Source organism: Aspergillus neoniger (assembly GCF_003184625.1).
Source record: "Aspergillus neoniger CBS 115656 unplaced genomic scaffold BO87scaffold_5, whole genome shotgun sequence".
Lineage (NCBI taxonomy): Eukaryota > Fungi > Ascomycota > Eurotiomycetes > Eurotiales > Aspergillaceae > Aspergillus > Aspergillus neoniger.
In genome coordinates, this window is record NW_020291133.1 from 673,046 (window position 1) to 689,970 (window position 16,925).

Below are 16,925 nucleotides of genomic sequence, written 5' to 3' on the forward strand. Positions count from 1 at the left end.
CGCCGGGATTTCAACATTCTGCAGCAAATGCCGGAGTCCAAGTTCCAGTTCCGCGAATTTCTTCTTCGTACTAGACACGCCGGTCTTTGCCTCTGTATCTGTCCTGGGCTTTGCGCCACCAGCTGCTTCTTGGCTCCGAGTGTTGGCTTCGAAGTAGGCATTCAGTCCGTGGTGCACCAGCAAGTGCAGAATTTCATAGGGCGACTGGGACGCTCCTTGCTGGGATTGGGCATTGCTGAGCGATGCTGGACCAGGGAAGTTCACGACTTGGATCTGTGATGGTATGGGGAGCGATGGGTCAATGGCGGTGGGCCGTTTGATGAAAACTACCGTAGCGACCGTGGTCGAGGAGGACGAGATCTCGGCGGAAAGGTTGTAGACGTATTTGGACGACAGGTCTAGAAGCGTGAGATAATTCTTTGTTAGCACGCCGTAGCTGGCAGCAGGGTATGCGCGGGGGCAACGTACCTTCACCTGTCTCCGTTCCATTTGCTTCTTCGGAGGCCACAACATCCTTCTGTACATAGAGGGCAACTTGCGACTCCGACGCAAATCGCGTACACCGCTGCACGGTCTCGTTGTATCGTGCAGGGGAGAGTAAACTGCCGGTGCTTTCAAGCTCACTTCTCAGAGCTCCCAAAGTCACCCGCAGCACTTCGCTCAGGTACTCGATCACCGCATTTGAATCAACCAAAGGTGTTTGCGCTGGCGCAGGGACGCCATTTGACACCTCCGCGTTAGCAACCTCCATAGTTCTAACTCTATGAAAGAGGGCTCGCAGAGCTCATAGAGACCGACCGAAGGTTGTGACGTGGATTCGCGACAGAATGCTGGTTTGTATGTTGACGGGAAATGGGCGCGGTGTCGGCTTCGAATGGGGAGGATTAACCGGGAGGGTTCAACGGACGGGGGAAAGAGGACGAAGAGAACGGAAGAAAACAAAAGTTGTACAAGATAGAAAGAAAGTAATCTAAAGGTTCATAGTAAAGCTCCGTCTTCGTCTATTCCACCAGTCGAGTTGGGTGGTGGTCAGTTGGGGGACGCGGCAGGCGTGTTTTCTGCTGCTGCTGCGGATGCTGCAGCGAGCCCGAGCGACGGCCCAGAAGAAAGTGGTACACTTCAGGGGGAACTGCCGCTATTCCAGATGGGGCTTAGTGCATCCCGGGCAGCAGCGGGCGGGTCTGACGGCGTCCATGGATCTACTCTTAGACTAGATAGACTACCACCTATCTAACTACTGCTCTCGACTTGGGCATCTACTAGTATTCTGGCACAACGTCTGAGGACAGAGGGAAGAAAACCATTTCGAATGATATAAGACACTGCTGCTAGCACAATTCATGGCCCCTTTTACATGTTTCCTGAGCCACGCACCTACTATTTCATTTGCTAATGACCCAGGCTGTTCCACCGCATGTACTAAGCTCCTAGTCCCAATTTCCTTCAGATAGCCGTTCCAATGTCGGGTCTTGCCAAGTCTCCTGACTCTCGACAATCACAGCGATATTTTCTCTGGAATACTGCTGACGATAGCTCGTCCAGCACTGCAAGTGCCCTCTCACTGGCCTTAACTTTAGCATAGCGACCAGATGATGCTGTACCTTCGGCAATGACAACATCATGCAAGATCACGGCCGCTAAAACCCCAGCCGGGGCCCCATCGATGCTGGGCATCTCACCAGCTTTCAGACAATAGTTCATGCAGCCGAATTCATTAGTCAGTCGGTTGTACAAGAAAGTCTAGTTCAGTTCAGTCATCTAGCCCAGATTACAATCAGTCAGGTTCGGCCTTACCGTAGGGTGCTTATTTGCGAAGCTGTCATAAATTGCCATGTCCTCGAAAAATGGTTTGATGTGATCCCGGAAGAATTTCTCGATGACTTCGAAGTTGAAACCGGAGTCGACGAAAACTGCTCCTACGTACGCTTCAACCATATCGGGCAAACACTGGTCATCCACGTTAGCTGTATTCTGCATTGCAGAAAGGCGTCACTACCTTAGGAGGGTCTTTCGTCACAGTCCAATAGTCCACCGCGCCCTCACTCTCGCCCTCTGCTGTCTGGATTTCTTCGGCGTACTGAGTGATCTGAGATTGCAACGGAGCGCTAAAGTATTTTAGATGCGTATGGAGCCCCAGTTTCACGGCTAAAGCACCCAGGAACTTGTTGGAGACCATGGCCATCTGCAGCAATGTTGTTAACGAATACTTGGATACTCATGGGTGTGCAGGATTTCTTACTTTGTGTTCTGTGAGCCACTGGGGGTCTCGGTCAGGATACCTGGCAAACAAGTCTTCCACGCACACCATGTCAATCAGTGAATCACCAAGAAACTCCAAGCGCTGATAGCAGGGCACTTTAGCCCATGCGGATGGATACGAAGGATGAGTGAAAGCTGAACCAAGGAGCGTCGGGTACCGGAAGCGGTAGCTCAGCTTCTCTTCGACCTTTCGACAAAGATGTATCTCGGCACCATCCGCCGCTCGTCGCTGATACTTCGGTATCGTATATAAAAAAATGTAGTCCTTCCATCGCTCAGCCATGTGACTGGGACTATTCACCAGAGTAGTCACTGCCTTGACAGCCATGTCGAATCGATGTTCAGGACCACCGGAAAGCAGAGACGCCCCTATCAAAGCTTCGCAAACATCGGCAATTGTTTTCTCTGCAAGAGCATGCTTGCTCTCTGTGGTTGCCTTTCTACTGTGGTCTTTACCTTGTAGTAATTTCAGACCCTCTGGATACCACGTATGTCTTGCCGCAACTGTTAGTCTTCTGGTTCAACCCTCGCACACGGCAGAGGGACCCTTACCTCGAAAATCCTCGACTACGAATATACTTATAGATCTCCTTTTTTACGGCAGCATTGAAGAGGTTCTTGTTGCAAATGAGACACATCCGGTTTACGTGATAGTCAAACTCATCATCGTCTGGGTTTTGTGTGAAGAGAGCAATCGAGGTAGCCATCTTCAGGAAACAGTCTCCGAGGAATTCCAGTCGCTCATAGTTTCTTCCCATTCCTCGTTGGACATGTATCTGCTGGGCTCGATGCTCCTCGGTATTATCGGAGTCTTTTGTGAATGCTTCAAGGGCTAGGTCCAGCTTGACGGTAAAATTCAGACTCTCGCAGCCTTGGAGAGAAATTAGGTATGCATCAATTCTAGAGATGATTGCTGGGAATGCGAGACAGGAGAATGCTGTAGCTGCAGGGATCTTCGCTAGCGCTCAGTGCCTATTTTCCAATTGATCGAGGATAAACTTACAGCAGATACTTTCAATGGCTCAAGACAAATGAAGCACCTCGTTTCAACTTCTCTCTCGGTGTCTGTCATTCTGTCTAAAAGGTTTCTGCGGAGTCGTACGAGCTCTGCCCTTAAGACAGGTTGGTCCCAGTGACAAGTCGACAAAAATTTAGCCCTGGAGTTCCTGGAGAGGCTCGAGCAGTAATTCATAATATCGGTCATGTGTCTGCGCCGGGCTACAAAGGGTGGTGGAGGAGAAGAGGGAGTCAGACTTTCCTCGATTCCTACTGTGAAGAATCGGCATCTTCCATCCCAGGCATCGAACACAAAGAGATCAACCAAGCTCTCTGGGCGTGTCTCCGTAGAGAATGGAATGCTATCGTTGTCGCGCACATAGTTGAGGCTCTCCCAGTCAAGGATCTGCCTTGGGTCGAATGACGGGATGTATGAGCTTTGAACCCTTACCGGGGCTAGCCAGTAAGCCATCTTTTCGGGCTCGTTGTCGTAAGTCTTGTGGAACACGTCACGAAAAACACGAAGAGTAAACACTGTGAGGGCATCAACCTCCTCTTCTGAAAGTAGAATCTGATTTTCCAAGGGAGTCGTGAGTATTGTAGTCTCTATGTCGTCATCGAGGAAGATGGGAAACTGTGGAAAGTGTGGCAGTCTCTCTCTTGTGAACAATAGCAAAGGTCTGGCCTCGTGCGATAGTTGACTGGAGGGCAAGAACGTGATAACGGTGCCATAAAGTTCTTTGGGGGGCATTCCTTGTTTCCGGCCCCATACAGATGGCTTCGATATCATGTCATACTCGCTGGTGCGCTTCGATGTTATTGCAAGTTTCGCGTTTCGCATTGCCGGAAGGCGGCGATGGTATATTGAATTGAAATAGTCATCGAGCAACTTGTTCTTCCGAAGTAAAAGACATGTATCAAAGGCCGCAGAGCGCTTCGCAATGGACTTCTTCATTGCTGGGCTTCCTGTGAGGCCTCGGATAGGTGACTTTTCCGGTAGAATAACCTCGCAAACAAAGGCACCGTTGATAGGAAGCACTACATAAGTTACTTGGGCCGAAATCTCCTTTTCGTATTGCTACATACCGCGACTCGTTAGGAATTGACACGTAATCCTAGTTGAATGTCACACGTACCAAAGAACTAGCGTATCGAGCAAGTATCGCCGTTGCTGAATGATAGGTTAGCTTAGCACCTGTAGATTTGATTTTGAAAGTCCTGTTGCCCTCGTCTTTCTGTAACACTGTATCAAGGTCGTGGTCAATGCCATATAATAGCCTATCCTCGGGGAGGGTTCTGCAGAAGTTTTGCATCATTTTCTGTCATGTTAGTTTGGCATATTAGTTTGGATACAGCTTCTTGTTCATAGGGACTTACTTCAGCATTTTGAACCTCAAGTAGCCTCTGCTCATGATCCAGGTTTCCTCTTTCGACCATACTCGCATACTGTAATTCCAGACATTAATTCCTGCAACACACATCTAGCATCTGGTCTTACCGTTGAATTGAAATGCCTCGCCCGCCCACGGCTTTGCACGTATTGGATCAATGTTTGATAGAGATCAAACCTATTTTATCAAATTAGGCACTCCCGTAGGGAACAGCAGAGTTACCACCATACCTAACGACCAGATTACAATCAGGAATATCTAGACCCTCTTCAGCAACTGATGTAGCGAACTGAGATTGGTTAGCATTTGCTACACTGGGAGACGAATCCGAGTACTTACCAAGCAATTGATTTCGCCGGTCCTGAACTTGACTAAGGAAATAAATTGCTGGCGGAACGTTATATTCATTCCTGCTAAATCCCCAGACCGGACACCAATAAGCACACCAGGCCGAAGGAAGGGAACATTCAGGGTTTGAAAAAGTTCAGACAGAATCAAAGCTGTGTAGCGCTTCTGCGTGAAAACAATGCATTTTGTCTCCGTCGGTCGTCCAAAATAGTGGACAAGCTCTTCGCGAAGGACTTGCACTTTGGGGCTAAGCTGGCCAAAAGCCTCAGGACTGCTGAATTCAAAGCCCTTCACTATCTCACTGGCTTCCGTTATCCGCAAGATCTCTTTGTAAGCACTTTCGGGCACATCAGATGATGTTTCAGAGTTTGCCGTCTTACGAACATTACCTTCGAGCTTGGGCAATACATCATCTGCTAAAGCACGCGCCCATGCTCGATCTGAACACCATCGGCCTAGCTCAGAGCTGGCCTGCCAAGCAAATCTGAATATACCCTCCAAGCACGCCATGTCTCCAAAACGATCTTCAAGCTGCTTATATAGGCTAGTAGCAAACGGTTGCTCCAACCTGTTGAAGGGCCATACTCTCTCCACCGGACGCCTGACCACCTGCCGTAGAAGTGACATGTTGGAAGTCGTAGCTATCCTACTGTCAAGCAACTTCTCAAGTCTCCTATTCTGAATTAGTACTATATTTGTTACTCCAGATTTCATAACATACGTAGCTTCATCGACTATATCACCTTTTGTGTCAATGGGTGATGCAGTCATCCCAAATATTCGTGGACGCTTTGAGGGGTCTTCTTCGAGGTAAGATTCACGTATAATGCTGAAGTGTAATTAGCTTTTGTATGTGTTTCAAGTCAGATCATACACACCGTGCATAGGGATGATCTTTCTTTGTATGGTGCGCTTCATCGAATATTAGGAGGTTAATTTGGCTCATCTTGACGTAGGAGTTGAGCAGGCACTGGTTCAAAATCTCCGCTGTACAGACGATCACCATGTTCTTTTGGAAGTGCTGCTCCCAGACACTTTTGCTCCACAGGTCAGTTCCCATAGCTCCAAAGAAATGCCCGACACTCTGATCCAAGTTATTGCGTAGTACCGCGGCCTGTTGGTATGCGAGTGTAACGCTATCCACCTGTTCCTGTGTTAGAGCATCTATTTTGGGTCAGAAGAAGATTGCGAAACGCACAAGGAAAAAGGCTATTCGATGTTGCTTCCCCTCCGCGCGATCATTCAGTTCCTTTTCCAGTGTATGTTTAAGTAGCAACACTGCAATCAAAGTCTTCCCAGAGCCTACATTATCATTAGCTTGCATCAAGTCAACTCATCTTTGTGTGAAGGTAGTACCCGTGTCAAGTACAGCAATTGTATTCTGCACTTTCGCTCTCTCAAATAGTTCCAATTGGTACTCTCTTGGATCCAGCGTACCAATTCCAAGGTCTTGTTTCGCTACCAAGTGCGCAGTGGAAAGCTGAGCATCTGGCAGGTCATGGGTGACTTTAGCGTCATGGATGGGGCCTGAATCAACACGCTGTGCAAGACTTGATGGATATTAGCGCTCCTGTATGCTAACTTTAGGGACTCAAGTACTGACAGATCTTTGAACTTTGCGTTCTGGGTAATACGTTGCTGTGAAACTCCTGCTATGATCTGGTCTTCGTGCTCGTCATTGTCGGATTCATCCGATGATCTGTCATCTTCCTGTAGTATATCCTCAGTCATCGTCACGGCGCGCCCTTTTATTGTTTCCACGGGTAGGTTCTGATCAGGCCCATGAAGATCGGAATTTACTCCCATATTGAAAGCGTGAGCTGATGGCATTGTTGTCTTATCCTACAGTTGGTTCTGAAGCAGAAAAGCTGCTCAAGGCTAAATCAACAATCGAAGATGCGAGAAGACTGTGTTTCCCATTAAAAGCAGTAAGTGAAAGAAAATAAGATAAAAAGGATGTGAATATGTCACCGGGAGCAGTCACTGGCAGCCGGTGGTCGTGTCACAAACGGAGACAAACAGCGGAAGATGGAGACGGCTATTGCTTTCACCCCTGTTAGTTGGTCAAGGTTGATGTGTGTGACAGCTATTAGGTGAAGAACTATTAAGTGCTGGTAGTTGTGAGAGTTATTAAGCAGCGAGGTGCTTTATCGATGTACTTCCATCGGAGTACTCTAAAGTAGTGATGAGTTCTATAAGTTGGCACTATATATACTTCTGAAAAGGGAAGCCCCGCGGGGCAAAGGCTATATACACGGGGCAATCCATGTATGGATTTTTCCAGATATCGCCAAGTATATCTACGTTCCTTTCCTGATCCCAGTAGATATTTCTCGCGATAGTGTAAAATAACCCAGCCGTTTCGTAAGTAATCGTCCTCTTACCGATCAACGATGAACCATGCATTATGCTACGCAGATATCACGTGACCTTTATTATGCCGTGCTTAGCTTAGTGAGGTGGATACCGGGCAGTAATTAATGTAAGAAAGAAACGCCGGTGTATGAAACAGCCCTCATATCTGCCGATCGGCAGTCATTCTCCAGCGGAGCTTTTGAATTCATACAACATTACCCCTCACAACCCCAAAGCAGCGCAATGGAGCAGCCGCAAAATCTACGAACCCTTTTTGCGGAAGCGAAAGCTGAAAAGTCTGCTTTAGAAGCCCGCCCCGACAGCAACACGGATGCATACCGCGGTGATGTCAACGCAACAATAGCCAAGCTTGAGGAATGCCAGCGGCAAGTGGGCTTGCTATCTCTGTTCAGCTCGAACGAACCTTTGGAGGACATCTCCACGACAGATATCCAGTATAGCTATGACTTACCTAGTGGAGCTGCCTGAGGATGCGCTAATTTCTTGCCTGTCTCCAGATACCTTACAGTAGAGTATCATCTTGCAGACCTTCTCCAAAGAACCTACAGCTCAGACCGCGAAGCTCTCCTCCGACGTGCGCTTGGGCAATATGAACGCTTCCTCGCCCGACTAGACGATTACGACGTCCTCAACGAAAAGGACAAGAAGCTCTTTGAACGTTACACCTCGAACCCCACCTCTTTTTCCCTGACTACTACCAATGATGCTGCGACCCGTCGAGAAGTGAAGATAAACAGATTCAAGGAGGAGAAGGAGCTGAAGCAGAAATTAGAGGTTGGATAGGCTTTGCTCATTTTATGTTACTGAGCGATCTACTTACACTCTCTCAAGTACTTTGCGAATAACCAGAGCCGACTACAAAGCGACGAGGAGGATATTCGGAAACTCTACCTCGCCGAGATCAACCTCTACATCCACCAGTCATTCCAGTCCTTGGATCTGCTGTCGCAAGAACTGACTATGCTGTCAACCATCCGCAGTGCTGCGCCAAACCCCGCTGAGTCATTGCAGGATGATCCGCGTCGGCGAAATCAGGCAAGCGAGTCAAGCTACTCCGAGCGGCTAGATCGTCCGATTGCCGAACTGCTGAGAGGAGGGAAGTTCGGACCTATCCTGAGTAAGGAGGGGAAGCCCATGCAGCCATTCACGTTGCTTGATCGCAGGACGCAGCTCCAGCAAGGGGTTTTCCGATCGGGACATAATCTACCCACTATGACGATTGATGAATACCTTGAAGAGGAGAAAAGGAGGGGTAATGTCATCGAAGGCGGGGGAGAGAAGTCAGGCATAAAGCCTGAGGTCGACGAAGATGACATGGATTTGGCTGATGAAGAAACAATGAAGGCCAGAGCTTGGGACGAGTATAAAGAGGCGAATCCAAGAGGCTCTGGCAATACGTTGAATCGGGGTTGATGTGCATGAAATTTATATATATATATATATATATATCTCTGACGGCTGATTGGCCATTAAAGTTGGCCTATATGATAGGAGTACCAAATGATAGAATAGTACTGCACACCCTGTCATGAAACTCCCAGAAAGCCTACTGGTACTCAGCAAGTTGGTTGTACTAATGGGGAAGTATCTTCAGCAGACCCGTAACATTCTTCTTTTTTCATATGGGTATCCATCTATATATGTCCATTGTATCATCATATCTCCCGTGAAGGAGAAGACCAGCATCTCCACCACATAGACTTTACAGCTTCTATATCTAAGCAGTCTGCTTGTTGCGCTGAATTTCCTCCAAGATCTTGCCGGCGCCCTTCTCGACCAACGCCTTAGCCACAGTAACACCGAACTCCTCCGCAGCCTGAGGCGAATCAACAGCCCCGTCGATCTCAACCTCAGCGCTCTCCTTGCCATCCACACTAACCACAATAGAACGCATCCTCAGCGCACCATTAACCCATTCGGACTCAACACCCAACGGCGCACTGCATCCACCCTCAAGAGTACGCAGAAGGCTGCGCTCTGCCAAACTAGCAAACGTGGTCTCCTTATGACCGATGTTCTGTAGCATGTCCAGCACCTGCTGATCATCCTTCCGGATCTCAATGCCAAGAGCACCCTGACCGACAGCATAGAGCATGCCCCCGTTCTTCGAGTCCAGGTAGCTGGTGATACGATCGCCCAGCTCCAATCTCAGCAAGCCAGCCGCAGCCAGGATGAGACACGTGAATGGGCCATCCTCTGCATCCAGCTTCGACAACCGAGTACCAATGTTACCGCGCACATCCATGACCTTCAGGTGGGGGTAGCGACGGGCGAGTTGTGCGGTACGACGGATGGAAGAGGTGCCGACGACGGAGCCTTCGGGCAGCTCGGCCAGACTTTTGTATGAAAGGCCCTTCTTCATGACCAGGACGTCTCTTGTGTCTTCGCGCTTCATCATGGGGCCGAGGGTGCAGGAGGAGGGGAGGAGAGTCGGCACATCTGCAATGATAGAGATAAGTCAGTGTTCATTTCTTAAGGCGAGATAAAGAACGAGCGGATATGTACCCTTGAGAGAGTGCACAATAAAGTCAACCTGGCCAGCAATCAGAAGGTCCTCCAGTTCCTGGGTCCATAGGTTCTTGGTCGTAAAGTCACGGAGCGCAATGGTGGTGTTCTGGTCGCCGGCGGTCTCTCGAGAGTGGATCTTGAACTCATAGTCGGGCCATGTTTGCTTGAGCGCCGCTTGAACCAGGTCCGTTTGAAGCAGAGCAAGCTTGGACTTGCGCGTGCCAATGGTGAAGGTCTTGCGCGATGAGGGGTTGGTGGCGTGGGGCGGGGCAGAAGCCATTGCGACGATGGTTGGTGTATGCAGGAAGCGATTGGATTTTTAGGGAGAGAGTTGGACTGAGGTATATCCTGCCGTGATCTAGGCGAAGAATATTGCGGGCGTCGAAGTACTAAACAGAAGAGTGGGCTGCACGGCTCTCAAGCATTGAGGGGAAATGTTTCAGAGACAATCTTGACATTTGACGCTGGGTATTTTACTGGTATTTTGCGTTTGTCATACGACCCGACGGTAATTATACAACCGGGTAATGTTACCGGATGAGGAGACACCGCCTTTCTTCGCGGGTCTCGTGCTTCTGGGGCATCGAGTGCCACATCACGCTGATTAGATCCGGTCAATGTACTTTTCCTCGGGGTTTCTGTAGAAAAAATACAGAGTAGATTGGTCACAATGTCTTCAGGGACTCACAGCCTGCCATGGCATGTTCTGGAAGAGCGGAAGCTGTGCTGCAGGACTCCGGTTTCCGCAGACGGGGGGATTGACGTTGCCCCGTGCGAACCTCGGCATCGGAGAGAAGGGCGCTTATCGGATTGGATCTCCTCCCCAGAGTCACGCCTTCATCTATCGACGGGGTTCTGGAACAGTGGAACCTCACCTCTACTAGTTGCCTTATAACCCGACCGCCACGACAGCCCCGTGCGCTGTCGACCTGATCTACCATCGTTCCCCAGACGACACCAATCTTTTATTCCACCTCTCCATCAACTTTAATCTTGTCATCGCCACTGGGTGTGTGTCTTTGTGTTCTGGCATACCGAGATGGGTTCCAACAGCGGCAGAACAACCAAGCTCCCCTTGGTTCCGCTGCCCAAAGGATCGGTCCTACTTCCTGGCATAACGCTACGGATTCCTGTTTCGAATCGCCCGGATCTCGCCAATTTACTGTCGACAATCGTTGATCGATCGGCCGTGGCGAAGCGCGATGGAACGGCTATCACCTTCGGATGCGTTCCCCTCAGCTCACCTTATCTGAGCAAGGACGGTCAGCGACTCATCGATGACGGAAGCTTGGATGAAGACCGGAGGGAGGAGTTTGAGATGATTGATGCTGGACAAGCCAGAAAGGAGGATCTGTTTCGTCATGGTACCGTTGGTAAAGTGATTGGTATCCAGCGCCGTGCCTATTCGGAGCCGGCTCTCGTGGTCCAGGGTGTCCAGCGGTTCACTGTTAGGCGCGTCCTGAAGGAAAGGCCGTACTTCGAGGCTGAAGCTATTGTTCATGATGAGAAAGGTCGGTTTTCTTTCGTTGCTCTGCGCTGTTGTTGCTACTTCTTATCTGGACGAGTGTCTAATTTGGTCATTTCTAGAAACAGTCTCCGGCGATGCTGAAACAGTAGAGTTATTCCAACAGCTGCGACAACTATCTCGCGAGCTCCTGACCTTGCTGCGATTGTCTTCCTTACTACCTTCTCCTGGAAGCCGCCTTTCGCCACTCATTGCCCGGAAGTTCGAACTGTTCATTACCAAGTCTGATGTCTCCCATGCGGGTAGACTGGCCGATTTTATGGCGGACGTCGCCGACTCCGGCTTCGAAGAAAAGCTTCGGATCTTAGCATCGCTTGACGTCAAGATCAGACTAGAGAGAGTTGTTGAGATGCTAACTAGGCAATTACAGAGCATCAAGAGCAATGTGAAGGTCACTACAATCACTACCAACAGCTTTCCTAGCTCTGGGTTCGACATTAACCAGATCGATCCTCGTGACCGTGAGATCCTGGCAAGGAAGGCAATGGCTGGTCTTAGCGGACTGACGCCACCTGGGTTGTCAGCCGGTCGAAACAATGACAACGATGACAAGGAATCAAACGAGGTCGATGAGCTGCAGCAGAGGTTGCAAGAGGCCCAGCTCAGCCCTGAGGCGAGAAAGGTTGCGGACAAGGAGCTGCGACGTCTTCGTAAGATGAACCCGGCAAATGCTGAGTACGGTGTCTGCCGGACCTACCTCGAAAATATCGCGGATATCCCATGGACTAAGATGACCGAGGACCAGCTTGGACCGGAGACTTTGAAGAGAGCCAGGAAGCAGCTAGACGATGATCACTATGGATTGGAAAAGATCAAGAAGAGGCTTCTTGAGTACTTGGCCGTGCTCCGACTCAAGCAGTCTACCAACAGAGATGTTGAGCGCCAAATTGAGACCTTGTCGAAAGAGCTTGAGGCATCCGATGGAGGCGACCTCGAGAAGGAGGTACCTGTGTTGTCTGAGACGGATCGAGTCGCTGTTGAGACCAAGCTGCATATGCTGAAGACTCGTCGCATGGGCGACAAGTCGCCCATCCTCCTGCTTGTTGGTCCACCAGGCGTTGGTAAGACCAGCTTGGCGCGATCAGTGGCCTCATCGCTCGGTCGCAAGTTTCACAGGATCTCTCTGGGTGGCGTTAGAGATGAGGCTGAAATCCGAGGCCATCGCCGGACCTACGTTGCTGCGATGCCGGGACTGATTGTCAGTGGTCTCAAGAAGGTCGGCGTTGCCAACCCAGTGTTCTTGCTCGACGAGATTGACAAGGTCGGAGGCGCCAATTTCCAAGGAGACCCATCAGCAGCCATGCTCGAGGTCCTGGATCCTGAGCAGAACCATACATTCTCAGATCACTATATCAACATCCCTATTGACCTGAGCAAGGTACTCTTCATTGCCACTGCTAACTCTTTGGACACTATCCCGGCACCCCTACTCGACCGGATGGAAACCATATCTCTGTCCGGCTACACTACGGTTGAGAAGCGACACATTGCCAAAAGACACCTCATTCCCAAGCAGATCAGAGCGAATGGGCTTTCGGATGGCCAGGTCGTTTTGTCTGACGAGGTGATTGACAAAGTCATCACGTCCTACACCAGAGAGTCGGGTGTTCGTAACCTAGAGCGTGAGCTTGGCTCGGTCTGTCGATACAAGGCCGTCCAGTTTGCGGATGCGGGCGATGCAGGCCGACTTGATGCGTACAACCCCATGGTGAGCATGGACGAGTTGGAAGATATACTAGGTATCGAGCGCTTTGAGGAAGAAATCGCCGAAAAGCATGGTCGTCCCGGTGTTGTCACTGGACTTGTCGCATACTCCACTGGAGGTCAAGGCAGCATCCTGTTCATCGAGGTTGCAGACATGCCAGGCAACGGCCGGGTCCAGCTCACCGGAAAGCTGGGAGACGTGCTAAAGGAGAGCGTGGAGGTGGCTCTGACATGGGTGAAAGCCCATGCCTTTGAGCTTGGACTGACTGCGGATCCCACCGAGGATATCATGAAGAACCGCAGCCTGCACGTCCACTGCCCGTCCGGGGCCATCCCGAAGGATGGCCCCTCGGCAGGCCTGGCACACACGATGGGTCTCATCTCCCTATTCACCGGCAAGGCAGTACCTCCCAGTGTTGCCATGACTGGCGAAGTGTCGCTCCGCGGCAAGGTGATGCCTGTTGGCGGCATCAAGGAGAAGCTGATCGGTGCGCACCGCGCCGGCGTCAAGACCGTTCTTTTGCCCCATCACAACCGCAAGGATGTCAAGGATGTGCCGCAGGAGGTCAGCGAAGGCCTTGAAATTGTTTATGTAACGTGAGTATCTCAATCATCCCTACTTGCCGCTGCAGATTGCTAACATCTGACAGACATATTTGGGAAGCTATCCGACAGGTGTGGCCAGATGCCCACTGGCCTGGTCAGCACACCAACTTCATCGAGAGCCGACTGTAAGGGCTCTCCACTCACTCACTATTCAATCACAACACGACCCAATGGTCTGTGTAGATAGTACTTGTGCTTTATTGTTTGTTCTCTTATTGTCCTTCTAAGCGCAGCGACCACTTTCCTTTACCAGCGTCAACATATCCTCAGTTCCACACATATTTATCTGTCAGTTACAACCAAATACTATTTCATTCACCCAAACTCATCCCAAACACAATGGATAGTATTGAACACACACAAGTAGGTAGTAATATAAATATAATACACGACGACAGCCATCAATCACAAACTGTCTAACTTGAACCCTGATATACCAAACAAGCAACAAATTTCTAAACCAACATATCAATGAATCAATAAAATCACGACTTAACCAACGGCCTCTCATAATGCCCCAACCCCAAAGCCCTCCAAGTCGGCCTCCACGGCTTAGCACCCTCCAACAACTTCTTCGCATCCTCCTTATAAACCTCCCTCTCCTTCTCATCCGCCTTCATTCCCGCATCCGGCTTCTGCTTATCCTGGATCTCCTCCTGGTATTTCTGAGCCTTGAAGAACTGGTCCTTCTCCCATCTGCACAAACCACGAGTCAGCATTATCCCAAAAACCCACCAATCCTCTTCCAACAACATCACCAAACCCAACAATTCCACAGAAAATAAACAAGGAATAAACATACGGAGCCATATCCTTCGGCGCCTCAGGCCAAACAAACGCCTCCTTCATCTCCACCGTCATCTTCTTCTTCGACTGCGGGCGACGAATCTTTCCATATCCATAACGACCCAGGGATTTCAACCTCGTCAGTTTCTGTTGCTCGACGAATGATCGCACGCTGACGACGCCCACGCCGTACAGTCGCTGCAGGTAATCGCGCATATCCAGTTTGTTGAAGTTGAGCGGCACGTAGAAGGTGGCGTAGCGGGGAGGGAGGAACGGCGTGCGGATTAGGGCGATTGTGAAGTCGGGACTATTCCATTCAGTTTCCAGCTGTCAGTTTTTCACATTGTTCATTTTTGGAATGGGATTTTGGTATGGGATTGTATAGGATGGAGCGTACAGGAAGATCTGCTTCCGTTCGGACAGAGGCGCCGCGGGACCGAGCCAGTCGGCGGGCTTTTTGGGGAACTTGGAGAATCGTCGGACCATTTTTGGGGGGGTTGTGAATTGAATGGGTCCGATTGAGGTGGTGGTGGTGGTGGTGATGATATTCGTAGAGGGAAGATTGATTTGATTTGATATGCCCCGGCGGAAAGTTCGTCGGGAGCAAACGTGAAATTGCGTGGTTGGCCGCGTCGGGTACCGTAGTGTGGTTTTTGGTCGGATACTTTGTAACAGGTCCTGGAGATTATTTTAAGTACGAAGAAATTGAGATTTTGTTCATTTTCAAATATGGTTGAATGAGAAATATTTTATATTCGTCATGGTCATTACTATCATTTACTGGTGTGCTGTCTACTGCCCGTCCGATACCTGCAGGTTCCCAAGTCGCCGGGCACTCTCGTCCACCTCCTGTGATTGTTCGTTCTCCTCCCCTTCAGAGCCGGAACCCTCCTCCTCTTCCTCTTCCTCTTCCTCTTCCTCCTCCTCGTCACTTTCCTTGTCTTCATCGTTATCGCCATTGGCGCCAACCTCCTTCATATATTTCTCCAACTCGCGCGCCATCTTCCTCGAGAATCCTGACGCCTCAACTTCCACATCTAACCGCTTCCCGGGGTTCTGGATGAGCTGCTTCCTCGCATCCTTGAAGAAAGGACCGGGGGCATCACTAGTGAAGTGGAACTTGCGCTGGAAGTAGCGCTTGATACAGTTGACATCACGGTCAAAGTACATCTCCGCGTTGGGGTGATCGATCGACACCATCTGTGGGAAATCGATCATGACTGGCACCAACCGGATATTCTCATCATCATCCTCCTCATCCTCACGGCCCTTCCCCTTAGCATCCGGATCCTCTATTTCCTTGATAAGGATGTTGAACTCGTTGAAGTCACCGTGAATCAGACCAAACCGCGCCAGCTGCACGATCATATCCATCAGCTCCGAATACAGTGATGCGGGATGGGCGACCTTGGAGATCTGTCGTAGCGGAAACGCATCGATCAAGCTCATGACGATGGTGTGGCGGTTCTGGGCAATGGGTTCGGGAACGGAGAAGCCGTTCTCTCGTAGGGCCTTCATAAAGGCATATTCCTTCATCGCGGCCAGGCGCGACATGTACATCCACGAGCCAGTGTTACGGTGTCGGAGGTAGTCGCGGTTTGTCTTGACGGTACGGAAAGAGATACGACCGAGACGGTGAATCTTCAAAATGCGCTGTGTTCCATCGTGACCGGCGACGACGATAATATCGGACTCCTTGCCAACGCCAATCTGGTTACCGACGGAGTAAATGCACTTTTGCTTCTGGTGGGCGTTGAGGGCGAGGTAATCGAGACCTCCGTAAGTGAGACGGTATCCATCATCTACCAAGCACTTGTCAGTAAAATCTTCGCCTATGCTCAGTTCCGTACAGCAACAAAGGCGACAACCGTACATTTCGCATTCTTAACCTTAGCGATCAGGTTAGTCTTGGCGAGGTTGGAGATAGACCGGTGCACTCCGCTGCCACCGCGGAGGCCAGCAATTTGCGCGATCAGAGGCGTGGGCACGACTTCATGGTTTCTGCTTCCTTGTTCAACCTGCGACACAGTTCTGTTAGCTGTCAGACAATAGGCTGCGATCAGAGGGCGGGGGAGGGGCATACCGCGGAGAGAACGCGGAAGTCCTCAGAGGTGAGGTAGCGGATCGCTTTCGGATCGAGCTTCATAATGCAGTGTGTTCGATGTTTGAATCGGCTCACAAGTTAAGCTACCGACTGCGTATGGCGTGAAACGTGAGTCTGCGCTGTCGATGAAGGCGTCGACCATTACATTGATGCGCGGAAAAGTCAGGATGCCGCTGCCCTATGCCCTAGTTTCCTATTTCGGATGTCTCCAAGGTCCTACAGAACATATAGTCTAGGTTAGCTGGTAGTTCAACGAAAATACCGAACCTATGAAAAGAAAAGATGTAACAAACATCTGGGCTAGTCAACAATGGGGGTGATG

At 50.2% G+C, this 16,925-nt stretch overlaps 6 protein-coding genes across 6 annotated transcripts; 2 read left to right on the plus strand and 4 right to left on the minus strand.

The window, feature by feature from the left end:
* Positions 1-1,411: 1,411 nt before the first annotated feature.
* On the minus strand, positions 1,412-6,824 carry BO87DRAFT_404209 (putative RNA helicase/RNAse III; the record flags this gene model as incomplete). Its single annotated transcript, XM_025625835.1, has 16 exons — positions 1,412-1,740; positions 1,795-1,947; positions 1,997-2,182; positions 2,240-2,753; positions 2,812-3,212; positions 3,263-4,333; positions 4,392-4,574; positions 4,633-4,701; positions 4,754-4,823; positions 4,877-4,935; positions 4,986-5,667; positions 5,716-5,823; positions 5,873-6,138; positions 6,193-6,296; positions 6,351-6,544; positions 6,598-6,824. The coding sequence occupies 16 exons, from the start codon at positions 6,822-6,824 to the stop codon at positions 1,444-1,446; spliced, it is 4,584 nt and encodes a 1,527-aa protein (XP_025483321.1). The 3' UTR covers positions 1,412-1,443.
* Positions 6,825-7,529: 705 nt separating this feature from the next.
* BO87DRAFT_373496 (IGBP1/TAP42 family protein) lies at positions 7,530-8,864 on the plus strand. Its single transcript, XM_025622563.1, has 3 exons — positions 7,530-7,804; positions 7,868-8,144; positions 8,202-8,864. Exons 1-3 carry the CDS (start codon positions 7,593-7,595, stop codon positions 8,781-8,783), a joined length of 1,071 nt encoding a protein of 356 aa, XP_025483322.1. The 5' UTR covers positions 7,530-7,592; the 3' UTR covers positions 8,784-8,864.
* Positions 8,865-8,969: 105 nt separating this feature from the next.
* BO87DRAFT_456180 (porphobilinogen deaminase) lies at positions 8,970-10,332 on the minus strand. Its single transcript, XM_025628706.1, has 2 exons — positions 9,876-10,332; positions 8,970-9,809 (listed from the first exon to the last, which is right to left on the minus strand). Exons 1-2 carry the CDS (start codon positions 10,156-10,158, stop codon positions 9,088-9,090), a joined length of 1,005 nt encoding a protein of 334 aa, XP_025483323.1. The 5' UTR covers positions 10,159-10,332; the 3' UTR covers positions 8,970-9,087.
* A 220-nt stretch (positions 10,333-10,552) lies between these two features.
* On the plus strand, positions 10,553-14,077 carry BO87DRAFT_351913 (putative LON domain serine protease). Its single transcript, XM_025621162.1, has 3 exons — positions 10,553-11,389; positions 11,466-13,704; positions 13,758-14,077. Exons 1-3 carry the CDS (start codon positions 10,918-10,920, stop codon positions 13,840-13,842), a joined length of 2,796 nt encoding a protein of 931 aa, XP_025483324.1. The 5' UTR covers positions 10,553-10,917; the 3' UTR covers positions 13,843-14,077.
* Positions 14,078-14,112: 35 nt separating this feature from the next.
* BO87DRAFT_373501 (mitochondrial 54S ribosomal protein uL23m) lies at positions 14,113-15,056 on the minus strand. Its single transcript, XM_025622564.1, has 3 exons — positions 14,897-15,056; positions 14,516-14,806; positions 14,113-14,409 (listed from the first exon to the last, which is right to left on the minus strand). Exons 1-3 carry the CDS (start codon positions 14,983-14,985, stop codon positions 14,199-14,201), a joined length of 591 nt encoding a protein of 196 aa, XP_025483325.1. The 5' UTR covers positions 14,986-15,056; the 3' UTR covers positions 14,113-14,198.
* A 190-nt stretch (positions 15,057-15,246) lies between these two features.
* Positions 15,247-16,714, minus strand: BO87DRAFT_373502 (protein kinase RIO2). The gene is made up of 3 exons (XM_025622565.1): positions 16,583-16,714; positions 16,373-16,517; positions 15,247-16,301 (listed from the first exon to the last, which is right to left on the minus strand). Exons 1-3 carry the CDS (start codon positions 16,643-16,645, stop codon positions 15,292-15,294), a joined length of 1,218 nt encoding a protein of 405 aa, XP_025483326.1. The 5' UTR covers positions 16,646-16,714; the 3' UTR covers positions 15,247-15,291.
* Positions 16,715-16,925: the final 211 nt, after the last annotated feature.